This window comes from Oncorhynchus keta, chromosome 23 (assembly GCF_023373465.1).
Source record: "Oncorhynchus keta strain PuntledgeMale-10-30-2019 chromosome 23, Oket_V2, whole genome shotgun sequence".
Classification (NCBI taxonomy): domain Eukaryota; kingdom Metazoa; phylum Chordata; class Actinopteri; order Salmoniformes; family Salmonidae; genus Oncorhynchus; species Oncorhynchus keta.
Window position 1 is genome coordinate 31339776 of NC_068443.1, and position 18764 is coordinate 31358539.

General features: G+C 40.3%; 1 protein-coding gene across 2 annotated transcripts; it reads right to left on the bottom strand.

Annotated features, from left to right (window-relative positions):
- Positions 1-791: 791 nt before the first annotated feature.
- Positions 792-6013, bottom strand: LOC118402166 (Krueppel-like factor 6). Of its 2 annotated transcripts, XM_035800158.2 has the most exons (5): positions 5902-5991; positions 5648-5768; positions 3547-4120; positions 2417-2540; positions 792-2197 (listed from the first exon to the last, which is right to left on the bottom strand). In XM_035800158.2, exons 2-5 carry the CDS (start codon positions 5747-5749, stop codon positions 2146-2148), a joined length of 852 nt encoding a protein of 283 aa, XP_035656051.1. In that variant the 5' UTR covers positions 5750-5768; positions 5902-5991; the 3' UTR covers positions 792-2145. The 2 variants fall into 2 exon arrangements, with proteins under 2 accessions (XP_035656051.1, XP_035656050.1); XM_035800157.2 differs by having other exon boundaries at positions 5648-6013.
- Between the last annotated feature and the right edge of the window lie 12751 nt (positions 6014-18764).

Consider the following 18764-nt stretch of genomic DNA (forward strand, 5'->3'; position numbering starts at 1 on the left):
ATACTCACCCAAGTTAAATCGGTAGTCTTGTCTTTATTGTTTTTCTTAGAAATGTACACTGGGGTCCTGTACCTTGAAAAATATAAGCTTCTTTACAAAAACCTTTTAAACAACACTTATATCTTTTGCATGGTTTCGATATCCACAATGTATATTTTAAAAGAGGACCTTTCGACAGCGACGTTGACCAGATCACCGGTACTGTACATTGGTATAGGGTTTAAACATGGCAGTCCATACAGGTCAGTAAGAAATAAGCATCCACATCCACTGTCAGTTTGAGAGCACTCATGTCAGGTAAGCATTTAACAGTTCAACAAACATGCCATGGCCTGACCAGAATGGGTTGTTTGTAATAACTCTTAATTTATCATGGCCTTGGTGGCCGAGCAGATCACGTCACGAGAACTCAACCCCATAACCAACCAATAGAATCTGTACTTTCAAAAGTAATCCACCGTCACACATTCCATTTGAAGTGCATAACGTACCACATTACACTACTACACAGTAGTAGACCTTTTAAAATGGAATTGCTTGAACTGCTTCTAGAATTCTGTCTCCGATCAAGGATCATTTTCAAAACAGGATTTTTGTCCGAATAGATAGATACAGTATGTATGTCGACAAATAAAACACAGAAATGTCAATAAGTATAAAGCTTAACTTTTATTCAAGAGTCTTCAGACCAACCATCATTTCTAGACAAAGGGAAAAAGGTGCAACCATATGAATCGGAGCCTTAATAAAGCTATTCAATCACACACTACCGCATTTAACCCCCCCCCCCACCCCCCCGTGAGTGATCTATTTATCTGGACAAGGCCACTTACATAAGGCATCATTAAGGTCACAGTGTATTTACAGATATAGAAAAAGAGAAGAGCAAGAGGACAAAAATAAAGAAATGAGTTATTAAACTGAATATAAATACAACTATCCCATGATCAACACAGTTGCCAAGCAATAGTGGTATCTCCGAACATAGAAAAGAAGAGAAGGAAACAAATACATCACTGCTTTATGTTTCTGTACAATACTGTGGTATCTACGGAGTAAAATGGATGCATAGCTGCTCATTATTGGGATTTGCCTGTGTTATAAGTAGGCCTAATCGAGTGACAAACAAACCCAAGATCATGCAACTTCTGGTATAATGATATATCAATGTTGTGTACAGCCTTTAGATACTGAGCTTACACAATGGACAACAAATTAGCTTTGTAGCATGTACTTTGAGACAAGCTACTTAATACATTGCACATTTAATAGCTGCACCAAACATCAACCCCCCTCCCCTCCCCAAACCTCGTTTAGGAGCATGTACCACCTCAGTTCGGATGGTGGTGCTCTCTCTCAAACCTCAAAACTGACGGCTGAGACGCACACACACTGCCAAACCCAGCCTCGACTCAACCAGCGCTCCACACAAGAGCACAACAACTCCTTTGCTTGCATTCATTCATGACCACGAGACAATAAAACCTCAGTCAAAAACTCATCATCCCCTCAATGCCATTCAGGTCACAACACAAGCCATCTACTCAGGAGTCGTACATCCACAGGGCAGGCACCCAGTTACAGGCATTCTAAGACAGGCACCCAGTTACAGGCATTCTAAGACAGGCACCCAGTTACAGGCATTCTAAGACAGGCAGCCAGTTACAGGCATTCTAAAACAGGCACCCAGTCACAGGCAGTCTGACAGCAGGCTCACAGTCAGTCAGTCCACATGCTCACAGAAAACAACACACGTTTATTGGAGTAGTACCACTGCATATTTTCAAACCAGGAACTAACTCCGCAAAGCATCAGACACCATACAGAGAACAAAACGTTCTTTCTTGTCCTCTCAGATATTTTCTTTCTCCTCTCTCTAGTGAATTTCTTAATTCTCCTTCATCCATGGTGGTTTTCGTGATATTTTTCAGAATGTGTCGACCTTTCAGAGCTCTTTCCTCTGAGAGGTCTTGGAGGCACTAAGTATGGTGCAAAAATGGCCTGCATGCTTTTCACTGGAGCACGCTCCCCTCGCGAGCCTTCCTCCCCTCTCAGGGCACTGCAGCCTCCCCACAGACAGGTTAGGAGACAGTCAGGACCATCGCTCAACACCGCTCTGCTCTCCTCTGCCCCGGGGCCCACCGCTTAGATGTGTCTCTTCATGTGAAGCGCCAAATGGTCCGAGCGAGAGAAACACCTGCGAGGAGAAAGAAAGCATATCAGGCACAGTGTTTTTAGAATAGGTAAAAGACGAATATAACAGCATTGATATTCAAGTCCCCTAAGTCAGTATTTCAGGTGCATGGATTTACCTTTAGTTGCCCAAACATTCAAGTGTTCATGACCTTCACAATCTTCCTCAATAAAATAATGAAAACAAACAATAGATACATCCATCCCTAAACACTTCTCTTACCTGTCACAGTGACTGCATTTAAATGGCTTTGCCCCAGTGTGCTTCCTGAAGTGTCTGGTTAGCTCATCACTCCGTGCAAAACGCCACTCGCAGCCTTCCCATGAGCACCTGTAAGGCTTCTCACCTGCAAACAGAAAACAAATGATTTTATTGCTGTGCTCCATTGTTTCCAAATTAGAAATAGACATAACATACTATAAGTGCTACATATTAGAAGATAGAGTACTACAACTTGTAAATATGAGCTGTGGTATACTGCTTAAAAGTAGTTGAATAAGCAGACATAGTGCTTATGAAGTGGCTGGGTGAGAAGGGATAAATGTAGGGGATTTCTAATGGTGAAAATTCCATTAGCTCTGGTAACAGTTTGGTTGGAATGTGGAGCCTTGCTAATGTGCAAGACAGCTGTAAACAGCTTGGCAAGCCGAGGTCAGAGGTGACGAGGGAAACTGCTCGCATAACTCGGTAACGAATAACAGTAAATGTAAAATTCCCACCGCACTTTAAATGTAAATGATTCAGTCGTTTTCTTTTCCCATTGTGAAATGTGATCTGTTTTCAAGATCCAGTCCACATCCTCTGTGGCTGGCTTGGCCATGCCCACAAAAGGTTTTTATGTCGCCCCTCCCCCATTCAACGTGAAGTCACTGCTGCTACTGTGTGAATTAGGTCACAGTTTAGACGCTACGTACTAGCGAACTATTCCAAGAATGCAGAGAGAAATTTCATGAAAATAACTTTTAAAAAACAAGACTCTCTTGTTAACATATTAAAATGTAATTGTTTGATGAGGTTTAAATGTAGTCCCCCCGAAACGGAATCATCTTCTGAATGTTCTTTGTAAAGTAAATGCCTGCAGATTCAGAACACTGATGACATCATAACCAGCTGGTCTGGATGTCTTTCCCAAGGCCTCTCTGCTGTGACAGCAGCATTAGTATGTGGGTAACAACACCCACCTCCACTCTTTGGACTAGCTTGCTTTACCTGTATGATATTACTACTAAGACTCGGGTCTGGTCGGATAGCTCAGAGCTTCTGCTTTTTTTCTATACATATACAGTATACACTTGTTTGGGTAGAAGTGCTGTGGGGTTATGCAGTTTACCTGTAAACAATCAACTATTTACCTGTATGTGTACGCTGGTGTGCTTTCAAGTGGGAACTTTTCGTGTAAACCTTTCGGCATCCGTTGAAATGACACCTGTGGACCCGCCTCCTCCCGTCTGGAGAAGCCTCCCCATTGGCTAAGCTTCCCCTCTCCACCGTTCGTCCACCAATGCCCCCTGTCCGTATTTTCCCTGGCGAGTGCATCACTGTCTGTATACCGCTCCACACCTGGGAGGATATGGAGGGGGCCTCCTTGTTCACATCAGGAGAAGATGGCGGAGTGCTGATAACCATGGAACTCAGGTCCTCTCCCTCTCCCATAATGTCACTTAGTGGGTTGGAGGTGAAGTCGAGGGGAGGTGAGAGCTCCTCTGAGCTGTCAGACGCTTCACTGCTGGCGTCGGAGTTAAAGCTGTTGGCCTCTTGATTGTCCTCCTCCTTAATGTGAGTGTGAATCTTTGGGTCGGACTCGGCCTTGTCCCCGCAGGCCAGGATCAGTTTGCTCCAGAGATCCTCTTGACTCGTCTCAAACTTGATGTCTGTGGCCGAGACGTAGGGCTCGCTCTGGAGGTACCGCTCCAACTCCAGACATGTCTGATGAAGGAGAAAATAATGAGTACAGCATGTAGGAGCTAGGAATAAAAACTACCCACAGTATACGGTACATATACACAATGTACTATTCTGAGGGCAGTGGAGTGGATGTAATGGTTGTCCTCCGAGACTCTAAGGCTGCTGCTTCCCAAATGGCACCCTATTCCCTTTATAGTGCACTAATTTTGACTAGGGCCCATAGCCCATAGGGCTCTGGTCAAAAGTAGTGTACTATATCGGGAATAGGTTACCTTTTGAGAAGTAGATTAGATCAAGGAAGGTTACATGTAAACACACTTCCTCAGTTGGTGGCGTGCTCTTTCCACGACATAGCTGTCGTCATGCGCAGTGATTACATTTACATATGCTACAGAGCCCCCCTGGTGGTTAGGGAAGTGCTTGTAGATATTTTAAATGTTTCAATTATTCAGCATAAGTTGGATTTAATAATGCATCCAGTGGCATAGCTAGAAATAACATAGCACACAAGGGAATGGAGGAGGTAGGCCTGGTTCAAGCAGGTCCACAAAAAGCTTTATGTATGAATACTGCAAGAGTTTCATACTGCAAGAGTTTCATACTGTAAGAGTTATTTTCAGCTTCTAAAAAGGAAGTAAAGGACACTTCCTGAAAGCTTGACAATCAGAGTGGACGCTAACTACAGTATATTAAAAGCTATGACATGCATCTAGCATTCAAAATAATGAATTCCAAACTATAATGGGTGTAGAATACAAATTAAAACAAATATTCATTACAGTGTAAGTTGTTTTGTAATATATTTCTGGCGAACCTAAAAACGTTATTAGTAAGCCAATACTTTGTATTCATTGCAAACATTTATTTTCAATAGGGCAGAATGCATCTCTGGCGAGCTTTGAATGCCTCGGGGCATGGAGAGGGAATTTGGCCCCAAGCCCGCATATCCAAGGGAAACTTTGTGTAGGGAAGCCTATTTATTTTCAATCACCCTCAAAAAAACAGAACTAGTTTCTCGACTATTACGTAATTCTTATAAAATGATTGCGAGTTAGTGGGAATTTTGAACAAAATCTGTTGAAAAAGACGCACATAGGCTACTCTTCTCCGGTCATTTCAAATACGATCGTGTCTCTTGCTCTCTAACACACGCACGTACACACAACAACTCTCTTCACTAGAATGAACGGCATAATCCGTCTACAGAACTGAATATAAACAATGTTGAGTCTTGGTTCATTCATTCGATTAGGCTATTACATTGTAACGACTGTATATAATTGCAACATGCGTTCAATAACAGTCTTACGTCAATTAAACTATGTGTCAATAATGTGCTACAAGTTCAATCCAATAGCTCAACTTTTTTGTTGTTCTGCATCACTTAGTCACGTTCTGCATTCCTGACAGCTTGCAGGGACACTGACAGCAACCTGGGTTTGCGGACAAGTTTATGTCGATGTATATACATAAGCATTATTTTCCATTCATTTTAGAGTGTTTTCTATATCTAAATATGACTATTTATAAATGATCATATATACATACCTGCTGCCAGTACTCCTCAAGAGATGGTAAAGCTGAAAAGTATCCGGTGTCATGTACTATCTGGAGCTCCTGAAAGATGCTGCACATAGGAATAACATCCATCGCACTCCTATAAATGCCGCTGCAATTACAACCAAAAATCAAGGTAGTTCAATTGTCTTGTTTTCTTTTTCAAGAAAACTTGCGACTTCGATGTATTTGCATGTATAATATGCTGTAGAAAAGCAGTTGGGAATAGTAGGTATGTTTATCACCTTACAGCAGTGATAGCGCAAGTGTTCTTCCTAGAGCGATCTTCCTTGCTTGCTCTAATAGCAAACAGTGAACTCGCTGAAAGTCCGTCGACGCTCTGTAAACTTCACTATGCAATGTCTTACAGACGGCCTTCCCCCCACGTGATTGCATTACGCTGTCGTGATGCCGACCAATGGGTGCGCCAAAGTGTAACACCCGCCTATTTGCCCATCTTCTGTGATTTGGTTGGTGAATTGACCTAAGTCTCCTTCATTTCCATTGGACCATGTGGGCTCTATTTTTAGAGCGCTATATAAAGTGTTCACCGCTTACTACAGCGAAGAACCACGTCTCTATCGGCCAAGTATGGTTTCAGTCTACCTTCTGAGCAACAGTATTGCTTACAGTTTACTATTATTATGGCACGCACGAGTTGGGAAATAGAATAATATCTTAACCTTTATGCTTGGGTTTGAATTGATATTTGAACCATTCTTATGCATTTAGTTTCCTAAATACAATAGGGAGACATGGATGGTTGTCTCAAGGGTTGGTTCAGGCCCGGCTCCAGGGGGTGGAGGGGGTGGGCGGGTGTTAAAGGGGACTTAGCCCCCTCAGTTGAAACTTGTACCACCTCAGTTTTAATTTGATGTCCCTATAAAATAATAGCAACAATTTCAAGTGATTGAGTGACAGGTTGGCGCGAAATCTGTATCTCCGCTGCGCTGTATCAGCACCATGGACAGAGCGAGCCACATAATGTGTGTAAGAGGGCCATGGAAAGTCACTGGGCAGTAGGTATGACTCCTTTGAATTTCCATAAAAAGCGGGAAAAACGCTTCTCATCTGTGGTAGGCTACGTGAGTAACGTGGTAGGCTGCGTGAATAAGGAGATATGCCCCCCCTGTAATATTGGATTTGGATTTATTAGGAAGATGCCAAGTTTACGGTTGAAACCGTTGCACTTAACTCTGCCTCACGCCCCACCACTACAGATTTGAGTTAGCTTCTTAGTTAGCGGTAAAAGTGTTATTAGCCTATTTAGCTCTAACCAGCTAATCTACCACTGCCACGATGAATATCAGAAATCAAACCACGAGGCCACCGCCAAGCCCAGCACGATGATGCTGTCGAGGTCCAGCTAGCTTCTCGTGAAGAATTTGAATTTGGGTCGAATTTGAACCACAGAAGTATATTGTGCCATTGTAACAGAATAATTTTAAACCGTCCCTCGCCCATACCCGGGCGCGAACCAGGGACCTTCTTCACACATCGACAACAGTCACCCTTGAAGCATCGTTACCCATCGCTCCACAAAAGCCGCGGCTCTTGCAGAGCAAGGGGAACTACTACTTCAAGGTCTCAGAGCAAGTGACGTAACCTCACTATGGTAAACTATTGGCTATGTTTTGCTTATTTGCATTCGCTTTTTGTTTACTTTTTTTGTTCACTGTTAATGTAACTAGCCTAAATATAGACTGACATTTCTTTATTGATCTGATATTTTGTTTATAGGCATATAGTAGGCCTCCCGCTATTTTGTTCTGTTCGCATTCATTCGTTCACATTCACACTTGTGTTGGCATTCTAAGCCAAACTGCTATTCAGTATTTTTGTTATGCGTGAATAACTAGGCTACTAGTTTCAGCATTTAGTTTGCATTCTTTTTGTAAGACAGCTGTATGCATGGCGTCATTCACATAGGCTATTTGTAATAGGTGAATTACCTCATCTATCTACTAGCCTATATTCTTGCCAAATAGGCCTTGCTTTACTGTTGTAGGACGATGTCCATTGTGGTAATACAGCGCAACAGAGATGAGCTACAGATTTCGCACCAACCTGTCAGTTCAAAAGCTCTCAATGGTCTCGGGAGTCTCTGCATTTTAACTTTATTGTGGTATAGCATGATATAAGCAGCTTTCAATATAATTCCAATGCAAGAACCCCCCCAAAATTGTGTCGCATCACCAATGTTAACTTCCCCTTTAGTCACTTAATTCTGGCGCTTTAAATCAAATCCAATCAAAGATTATTGGTCGCATACACAGATTTGCAGATGTTATCACAGGTGCAGCAAAATGCTTGTGTTTCTAGCTCCAACAGTGCAGTAATATCTAGCAATACAAAACCATACACACAATCTCCCCCCCCAAAAAGAAAAGAAAGAAATTAAGAAATATCAGAAAGAGCAATGTCAGAGTCTGGAATACAGTATATACATTACTGTTCAAAAGTTTGGGGTCACTTAGAAATGCCCTTGTTTTTGAAAGAAAAGCTATTTTTTTGTCCATTAAAATAACATAAAATTGATCAGAAATAAGTATAGACATTGTTAATGTTGTAAATGACTATTGTAGATGTAAACTGAATATTTTTTTATGGAATATCTACATAGGCATACAGAGGCCCATTATCAGGACCATCACTCCTGTGTTTCAATGGCACGTTGTGTTAATTGATCCAAGTTTATCATTTGAAAAGGCTAATTGATCATTAGAAAACCATTTTGCAATTATGTTAGCACAGCTGAAAACTGTTGTCCTGATTAAAGAAACAATAAGACTGGCCCTTTTTAGACTCGTTGAGTATCTGGAGCATCAGCATTTGTGGGTTTGAGTACAGGCTCAAAATGGCCAGAAACAAAGACTTTCTTTTGAAACTCATTAGGCTATTCCATGTGAGAAATTGCCAAGAAACTGAAGATCTCGTACAACGCTGTGTACTACTCCCTTCACAGAACAGCGCAAACTGGCTCTAACCAGAATAGAAAGAGGAGTGGGAGGCCCTGGGGCACAGCTGAGCAAGAGGACAAGTACATTAGAGTTTCTAGTTTGAGAAACAGTTTCCTCACAAGTCTTCAACTGGCAGCTTCATTAAACAGCACCCGCAAAACACCAATCTCAACGTCAAAAGTGACGAGGCGACTCCGGGATGCTGGCTACTACGCAGAGTTGCAAAGAAAAAGCCATATCTCAGACTGGCCAATAAAAATAAGATGGGCGAAAGAACACAGACACTGGACATAGGAACTATGACTAGAAGGCCAGCATCCCGGAGTCGCCTCTTCACTGTTGACGTTGAGACTGGTGTTTTGCGGGTACTATTTAATGAAGCTGCCACCCTTTGCCTTGATGACAGCTTTGTATACTTATAGTATTCTCTCAACCAGCTTCATGAGGAATGATTTTTCAATAGTCTTGAAGGAGTTCTCACATATGCTGAGCACCTGTTGGCTGCTTTTCCTTCACTCTGCGGTCCAACTAATCCTAAACCATCTCAATTGGGTTGAGGTCGGGTGATTGTGGAGGCCAGTTCATCTGATAAAGCACTCCATAACTCTCCTTCATGGTCAAATATCCTTACACAGCCTGGAGGTGTCTTGGGTCATTGTTCTGTTCAAAAACAAATGCTAGTCCCACTAAGTGCAAACCAGATGGGATGGTGTATTGCTGCAGAATGCTGTGGTAGCCATGATGGTTAAGTGTGCCTTGAATTTTAAATAAATCACTGACAGTGTCACCAGCAAAGTGCCCCCACACCATCACACTTCCTCTTCCATGCTTCATGGTGGGAAACACACATGAGGATATCATTCGTTCACCTACTCTGCGTGTCTCAAAGACACAGCAGTTGGAACCAAAAATCTCAAATTTGGACTCATCAGACCAAAAGACATTCTAATGTCCATTGCTCATGTTTCTTGGCCCAAACAAGTCTCTTCTTATTATTGGTGTACTTTAGTAGGGGTTTCTGTGCATCAATCCGACCATGAAGGCCTTATTCACGTATTGTCCTCTGAACAGTTGATGTTGAGAGATGTCTGTTAGTTGAACTGTGAATAATTTATTTGGGCTGCAATCTGAGGTGCAGTTAACTCTAATGAACCTATCCTCTGCAGCAGAGGTGACTCTTGGTCTTCCTTTCCTATGGAGGTCCTCATAAGAGCTAGTTTCATCATAGCGCTTGATGGTTTTGCGACTGCACTTGAGGAAACTTTCGAAGTTCTTGACATTTTGCAGATTGACTCACTTTCATGTCTTAAAGTAATGATGAACTGTCATTTCTCTTTGCTTATTTGAGCTGTTCTTGCCATAGTATGGATTTTTTAATTTTATTTATTTTTTACCAATTAGGGCTATATTCTGTATACCACCCCTGCCTTGTCACAACACAACTAATTGTGCAAAAGAGTGTGCAAAGCTGTTATCAAGTCAAATGTTGGCTACTTTGAAGAATCTCAAATATAACATATATTTTGATTTGTTTAACACGTTTTTGGTTACGACATAATTCCATATGTGTTATTTCATAGTTTTGAAGTCTTCACTATTATTCTACAATTTAGAAATATCAAAAATAAATAAAAACCCTTGAATGAGTAGGTGTGTCCATACTTTTGACTGGTACCGTATATTTACAGTGCCTTGGGAAAGTATTCAGACCCCTTCACTTTCCCACATTTTGTTAAGCGACAGCCGTATTCTAAAATGTATTAAATATATTTTTTCCCTCATCAATCTCCACACACCCTATTTTGTCCTCTTAAGGATTAGCACCTTTTTTTCAATTTTAGCCTAAAATGACATACCCAAATCTAACTGCCTGTAGCTCAGGTCCCGAAGCAAGGATATACATATTCTTGGTACTATTGAAAGGAAACACTTTGAAGTTTATGGAAATCTGAAAGGAATGTAGTAGAATATAAGGCAATAGATCTGGTTAAAGATCTTTTTTCTTTTGTACCTTTTTTGTACCATCATCTTTGAAATGTAAGAGAAAGGCCATAATGTATTATTCCAGCTCACGTGCAATTAAAATTTTTGCCACTAGATGGCATCAGTGTATGTGCAATGTTTTGGACTGATCCAATGAACCATTGCATTTCTGTTAAGAATTTTGTATCAAGTCTGCCCAAATGTCCCTTATTAGTTTATTAATAACTTTTCATGTTCAAAATTGTGCACTCTCCTCAAACAATAGCATGGTATTATTTCACTGTAATAGCTACTGTAAATTGGACAGTGCTGTTTTATTAACAAGAATTTAAGCTTTCTGCCAATATCAGATATGTCTATGTCCTGGGAAATGTTCTAATTACTTACAACCTCATGCTAATCGCATTAGCCTACATTAGGAAGGGACACCAATCCCGAAGAAGTTAACTAGACAAGTCAGTTAAGAACAAATTGTTATTTACAATGATGGCCTACCCCAGCCAATCCCGGATGACGCTGGACCAATTGACAAATGACAAAGCAAAACAGGTTTTTGAAATGTTACATTTACATAAGTATTCAGACCATTTACTCAGTACTTTGTTGAAGCACCTTTGGTAGCGATTACAGGCTTTAGTCTTCTTGGGTATGACGCTGCAAGCTTGGCACACCTTTATTTGGGGACCTTCTCCCATTCTCTGCAGATCCTCTCAAGCTCTGTCAGGTTGGATGGGAGCGTTGCTGTACAGCTATTTTCATCTCTCTCCAGAGAGGTTCGTTCAGGTTCAAGTCCAGGTTCTGGCTGGTTCTTAGATTGCTGAGGATTGTTATTTATTTAATACATTTTAGAATACGGCTGTAATGTAGCAAAATGTGGAAAAAGTCAAGGGTTATAAAAACCTTCTTTATTCAAGTCAAGGCTTATCCTTTGTAACATCTGCTGTACACACCTTTTCTAATCACATACTGTCCATACTGTCTACACACAACATCATATACAGTTGAAGTCGGAAGTTTACAAACACCTTAGCCAACTACATTTCAACTCAGTTTTTCACAATTCCTGACATTTAATCCTGTCTTTGGTCAGTTAGGATCACCACTTTATTTTAAGAATGTGAAATATCAGAATAATAGTAGAGAGAATAATTTATTTAAGCTTTTATTTCTTTCATCACATTCCCAGTGGGTCAGAAATGTACATACACTCAATTAGTATTTGGTAGCATTGCCTTTAAATTGTTTAACTTCGGTCAAACGTTTCAGTTAGCCTTCCACAAGCTTCCCACAATAAGTTGGGTGAATTGTGGCCCATTCCTCCTGACAGAGATGGTGTAACGGAGTCAGGTTTGTAGGCCTTCTTGCTCGCACACACTTTTTCAGTTCTGCCCACAAATGTTCGATAGGATTGAGGTCAGGGCTTTGTGATGGCCACTCCAATACCTTGACCTGGTTGTCCTTAACGCATTTTGCCACAACTTTGGAAGTATGCTTGGGGTCATTGTCCATTTGGAAGACCCATTTGCGACCAAGCTTTAACTTCCTGACTGATGTCTTGAGATGTTGCTTCAATATATCCACGTAATTTTCCAACCTCATGATGCCATCTATTATGTGAAGTGGCCAAAGTTATATTTTTGTTTCATCAGACCAGAGGACATTTCTCCAAAAAGTACGATCTTTGTCCCCTTGCTGTTGCAAACTGTATTCTGGCTTTTTTAATGTTTTTTTTTGTAGCAGTGGCTTCTTCCTTGCTGAGCGGCCTTTCAGGTTATGTCGATATAGGACTTTTTTTTATTGTGGATATAGATACTTTTGTACCTGTTTCCTCCAGCACCTTCACAAGGTCCTTTGCTGTTGTTCTGGGATTGATTTGCACTTTTCGCACCAAAGTACGTTCATCTTTAGGAGACAGAACGCGTCTCCTTCCTGAGCGGTATGATGGCTGCGTGGTCTCATGGTGTTTATACTTGCGTACTATTGTTTATACAGATGAACTTGGTAACTTCAGGCGTTTGGAAAAAGCTCCCAAGGATGAACCAGACTTGTGGAGGTCTGCATTTGTTTTCTTGGTTGATTTCTTTTGATTTTCCCATGATGTCAAGCAATGAGGCATTGAGTTTGAAGGTAGGCCTTGAAATACATCCACAGGTAGACCTCCAATTGACTCAGATGATGCCAATTAGCCTATCAGAAGCTTCTAAAGCCATGACATCATTTTCTGGATTTTTCCAAGCTGTTTAAAGGCACAGTCAACTTAGTGTATGTAAACTTCTGACCCACTGGAATTGTGATACAGGGAATTATAAGTGAAATAATCTGTCTGTAAAGAGTTGTTGGAAAAAACACTTGTGTCATGCACAAAGTAGATGTCCTAACCGACTTGCCAAAACTATAGTTTGTGAACAAGAAATGTGTGGTGGTTGAAAAATGAGTTTTAATAACCCCAACCTAAGTGCATGTAAACTTCCGACTTCAACTGTACATTTATATTTATATTCCGGACTCTGACTTTTTTATTCTGATATTTCTTCATTTCTTTCATTATATTTGTGGGATTTGTTTGTTGTTGTGTATGGTCGGTATTGTTGGAATTAGAAACATAAGTATGTGTACATGACAAATAAACTTTGATTTGAAGAGTCTAATAAGATAAGATATACTGGTGCTGAAAAATACATACAAGACTAAAAAGAGTGACAACCACCGCCGGTCTCCCCTTTATACAGATTATAACTTGTCATTTTCGGGTTAATTGAAAATGAAACCTTGTTCAACGTATCACCAATTCTTAAACAAGCCACACAAAGCTGGTTACAATAGAAATGTGATCCTACAGAAAAGACAGAACAAATATAACAACAAATATTATGGTTAAACTCAAATGTGCAGATTTGTATAAAAATGCAGCTATCTAAAATATGTTTACTGAATCGAAAGTTACAACAAACTGATTGCAACATTACCACAGAAATGGAGGAAGCAAGTGGAAGAGTGAGAAGGTAGGGAACTTGTTTGTCTGCCATATATTAAAGACCCAAATGAACTGAAAAAGAAAAATAGAAAAATATACCAGTTTCATTTAAGGACGAAAATGCTGACAGCTGCACATACAGGTTACAAAAAAAGCTGGGAAAAGATGTTCAATGTACCGGTATTATGGCACATGGTTTATGAACTGATACACAAAACAAAGCTTGATTCAACACTTCATGTTTTTAAATTTAAATTATTATACAAAATTCTTGCCACCAACAGAATGTTATATACAGTACATGGGGCATACAACAATCTCGGCAATGCAACTATTCAATCATTTATTCTGGTATTGTCCCCATGTAGCTTGATTCTGGTCACATGTTCAGGAATGGCTGAATGATCACAACATTTATACAAATGAACACTACAAATAGCAGTGTTTTGTGGTTTGGAAAACAATAGTCAACAATCAAAATATAATACTCTGTCACGTTCTGACCTGTATTTCCTTTGTTTTGTCTTTATTTAGTATGGTCAGGGCGTGAGTTGGGGTGGGCAGTCTGTGTGTTTTTCTATGTCGGGGTTTTGAGTTCAGCCTAGTATGGTTCTCAATCAGAGGCAGGTGTCGTTAGTTGTCTCTGATTGAGAATCATACTTCCGTAGCCTGGGTTTCACTTTTGAGTTGTGGGTTGTTTGTTTCCGCGTGAGTGTTTGTTGCCACACGGTACTGGTTCGGTTTTCGTTCATGTTCACATTTGTTTTGTATTTCATAGTGTTCAGTTTATGTCTTTTAATAAAAGTTATGGACACTTACCATGCTGCGCATTGGTCCTCCGATACTTCTCGCTACTCCTCCTCAGAAGAGGAGGAAGAATGCCGTTACATACTCTCTGGAAATATATGGATCTTTAACTTACACTCTGTGGATACTATGCCATATTGGAAAGGTCGAAAAGTCACAGTTGAAACCTATACGTCACACGGAGAGTCAATGTGGAGGCTATATACAGGAGGGGTGGGATGGACTGAAGAGTAGCTGAGGGATGGGATTAAAAAGCTCAAGATCTGTGATAGTTATTACTGAAAACACTATATTTCATATACACTGGAGATGGCTGAGTACTATCTATCCGACATATAATGTGTATGTTAAATAAATCAGTGTTTTTGTTATGTAATGACAAGTGTGTATAAAAGTACCATGCACGGTGCCTTCGGAAGGTATTCACACCCCTTGACTTTTTCCACATTTGGTTGTGTTGCAGGCTGAATTTAAAATGTATTAAATGTAGATGTTTTTGTCACTGTCCTACACACAATAGCCCATAATGTGAACATGTTATTTATTATTATAAAAAATGAATAGCTTTTGTTACGGCAAGCCTAAATAAGTTCAGGAATCAAAATTGTCACGATCGTTTAGAGATGGATTGGACCATGGTGCAGCGTGATATGCGTACATTTTACACTGAAAAAACAACAAAATACAAAAATGACCTTAAAGCTACATGCAGTGCAGAAAGGAACTACACAAAAACAAGATCCCACAAACTAAAGGTGGAAAAATTCTATGTTTTGTGTTTCTATGATTTTCTATTTCTATGTTTTGGCCGGGTATGGTTCTCAATCAGGGACAGCTGTCTATCGTTGTCTCTGACTGGGAACCATACTTAGGTACCCATTTTCCCCAACTGTGTTTGTGGGAAGTTGACTTTGTTTAGGGCACATAGCCTTTAGATTCACGATTCGTTTTTGTAGTGCTGAATGAAGAAAATGTACGCCCACCACACTGCACCTTGGTCCAGTACCTTCAACAGCCGTGACATCCTCACTACTAACCAACTAACAGGGTGAAAAGGAAGCTTTTATAGAATACAAATATTCTAAAGTACTAAGGTAATACTGCAAATAATTTGGCAAAGCAATTACATTTTTGTTTGGGGCAAATCCAGTACAACACATTACTGAGTACCACTCTCCATATTTTCAAGCATATTGGTGGCTGCATTATTGTCACTCCCTGACCGTAGATTGCTTTGTATGTTTCTATTTTTAGTTTGGTCAGGGTGTGATGTGGGTGGGTATTCTATGTTTTGTTCTATCTTTGTATTTCTATGTGTTTGGCCTGGTATGGTTCCCAATCAGAGGCAGCTGTCAATCAGGCTGTTTTCTGTTTTGTGTGTATCACCTGACAGAACTGTTTCGTTCTCGTTATTCCTCGTTATGTTTTGTGTTCAGTTTTGATTCAGTTTCCAACATGAACACTTACCACGCTGCGTTTTGGTCTACTCCTTCTTCCACCAACGAAAACGGTTGCAATTATGTTATGCGTGTGCCTGTAATCGTTAAGGACTGGGGAGTTTTTCAGGATAAAAATAAATAGAATGTAGCTAAGCACAGGTAAAATAAAACCCTAGAGGAAAACCTTGTTCAGTGTGCTTCTACCAGACACTGGGAGATGAATTCACCTTTCAGCAGAACAATAACCTAAAACACAATGTGAAATCACTGGAGTTACTTACCAAGAGGACAGTGAATTTTCCTGAGTGGCTGAGTTACAGTTTTTGCTTAAATATACCTGAAAATGCATGTCTATCAATGATCAACAACCAATTGAACAGAGCTTGAAGAACTTTGAAAAGAATAATGGGCAAATGTTGCACAATTCAGGTGTGGAAGCCAAAATTAAAAACAAAGTTATTTTTGTCCCCCGAAGAGGAGTGATGGTAGATGTGCCAATAAAAAAAACAATACCCTGGTGTCCCCTACTTATGTCTGTGACTGAACTGATTTTATCTGTCTTGCACTGCTTGGAACTCCAGCCTATGGGATGGAATATAGGGGTGATATTCAATCAAACACCCATTCCCGGAAAGAGGGACTGTGGAAAGCAGTTTACAACAACTTTGTAAACATGAGTTTACAGGGCTTGAACAGTGAGTGAGTGCATGTTTGATTGAATAGCAGTCCCTGCTTATAAGGTTATTATTGGGATTATCCCAGACCCAGTTGATGTTGCTCATTCACCTGTGGTTCAGTCTATATAGAAAAGTTAATCGCGTGCATGGAAGCTTTCAAAAATAGTCCATATATCAGACCGCTATAATTCCAACTTGTTAATTATTTAATTATCAATTTTATCAAATTGAATATAGGTTGTGGAGAGAGATCGTAACTATAGTAGTCTAAATATACTGAGTGCGGTCTGAGGCACTGCATGTCAGTGCTAGAGGCATCACTTCAAACCCTGGTTGGATCCCGGGCTGAATCACAGTTGGCCCAGCATCGTCAGTGTTAGCGGAGGGCTTGGCCGGGGTAGGCCGACATTGTAAAATAATAATTTGTTTTTAACTGACTTGCTTAGTTAAATAAAGGTTCAATTTAAAAAAAATAAAGGTAAAAGAAAATTATAATATATTTATAGTCTAGCTAGGCAGGACACCCACTAAGCTTGATAAACATTTCTAACAGATTTATCTCACTGTTCTAGAATGACATACATAATAGCCTGTCATTTCTCCAAAACGTTGCTCTCCTTTGCATATTGTACAAGCTTATTGCTGTGTCTACAGTGGGATGATTTCATAAACATGGAGGTAGCCTACATTAGCTTATGTCCCAACAAACAACTGAATAAAACAGCTATTCATATTTTTCCTTAATACAATTCTAATACAAATGTTTACAGATAAATACTGCAACATTGTAGGGGTGAAAAATGCATCCACAGAATTGCATAAGATCTGGGATAGAGTTGAATTCCACGGAAACAAACAAGCACATTGATTAAAGAAAGCTGCGACCAAACATTTTTGGAACAGAACCCCATTGTCTTATCCACCAGCCTAGTCAGGCTGCTGCCTGATACCCTCTGCCCTACTGAGTCTCTTTAGTCAGTCTGCTGCCTGATACCCTCTGCCCTACTGAGTCTCTTTAGTCAGTCTGCTGCCTGATACCCTCTGCCCTACTGAGTCTCTTTAGTCAGTCTGCTGCCTGATACCCTCTGCCCTACTGAGTCTCTTTAGTCAGTCTGCTGCCTGATACCCTCTGCCCTACTGAGTCTCTTTAGTCAGTCTGCTGCCTGATACCCTCTGCCCTACTGAGTCTCTTTAGTCAGTCTGCTGCCTGATACCCTCTGCCCTATTGAGTCTCTTTAGTCAGTCTCAGCTGTAGGCATTTGCAACATTTTAGCATCAGAATTTGTCATAAGTCGGTGTTTTAGGGATTGACTGAATATTGACTAGTCTTAATAGTGACTGAATATAGAAAAATAAAGTAATATTGTATATAATACCAATGTAATTTCGTACCACAATACCGCGTCATTTGTGCGGTGATGTCAGATTAATAATGTCCTCTTTATTGGTGTTATCAAATGCAATAAAATGAAATAGACCTCGCTACATCATCCTTTGATCTGGTACAGGAGTTGTCCCAGTCCAGCCATACATTCAGTATGTAGAGTCGGATTGTGTGTTCCATATTTCAATCGGTTAAAGAATGAAATTCGCCCGTCTTAAAAATCTCATGAAACTGACAAGATAAATACATTTAAAGGAGTACAGTTTATTTGTGTCATGAGACCAGTATAATCTGCTTGGAATGGATCAGATGTCAGCGTCTGTTTTGGAGATGAACAAGTAAAAGAGCTTGAGTCTAAACAGCCTTTGCTTGCGACTTAAATACCCAATAAAAGTAGATGATCCAATGAATCTGCCACAATGAACAGCCCTTTAATGAACCTTTCTGAAAATATTTTCATCAAACTGTAAACCCAGACTCTGCAGAAAGGACAAGTTCAAAAACATGTTCATGGTGGGGTCAAGTTGGATAACAGACAGCAAATATGTTTATTTGATTTGATAGAACATGAGGTCTCTGCTGAGGAACTCTCCAGGTCTGCGTTCCCGATGGCTCCCTATTCTCTACAGCTGGGCGCCAGATAGCTTAGCTGTTAAGAGCGTTGGGCCAGTAACCAAAAGATTTTTGTCTAGGTCAGAAATCTGCCGATGTGCACTTGAACAAGGCACTTAACCCTAATCGCTCCTGTAAGTCGCTCTGGATAATAGCATCTGCTGAGTGACTAAACTTTCAATGTGGGCTGGGATGAAAAGCAGTGCACTATCTACAGAATAGAGTGCCATTTTGGACGCAGACCACATTGTTTCTGTGTGTATAGACTTTAA

Excerpts from the sequence above, each read along its gene's own strand:
- LOC118402166 (XM_035800157.2), bottom strand. The coding sequence starts at position 5,749 with ATGGATGTTATTCCTATGTGCAGCATCTTTCAGGAGCTCCAGATAGTA. Across the intron at positions 4,121-5,647 it reads TTGAGGAGTACTGGCAGCAG|ACATGTCTGGAGTTGGAGCG; the intron begins GTATGTATATAT and ends CTCCTTCATCAG. Across the intron at positions 2,541-3,546 it reads ACACCAGCGTACACATACAG|GTGAGAAGCCTTACAGGTGC; the intron begins GTAAATAGTTGA and ends TTCTGTTTGCAG.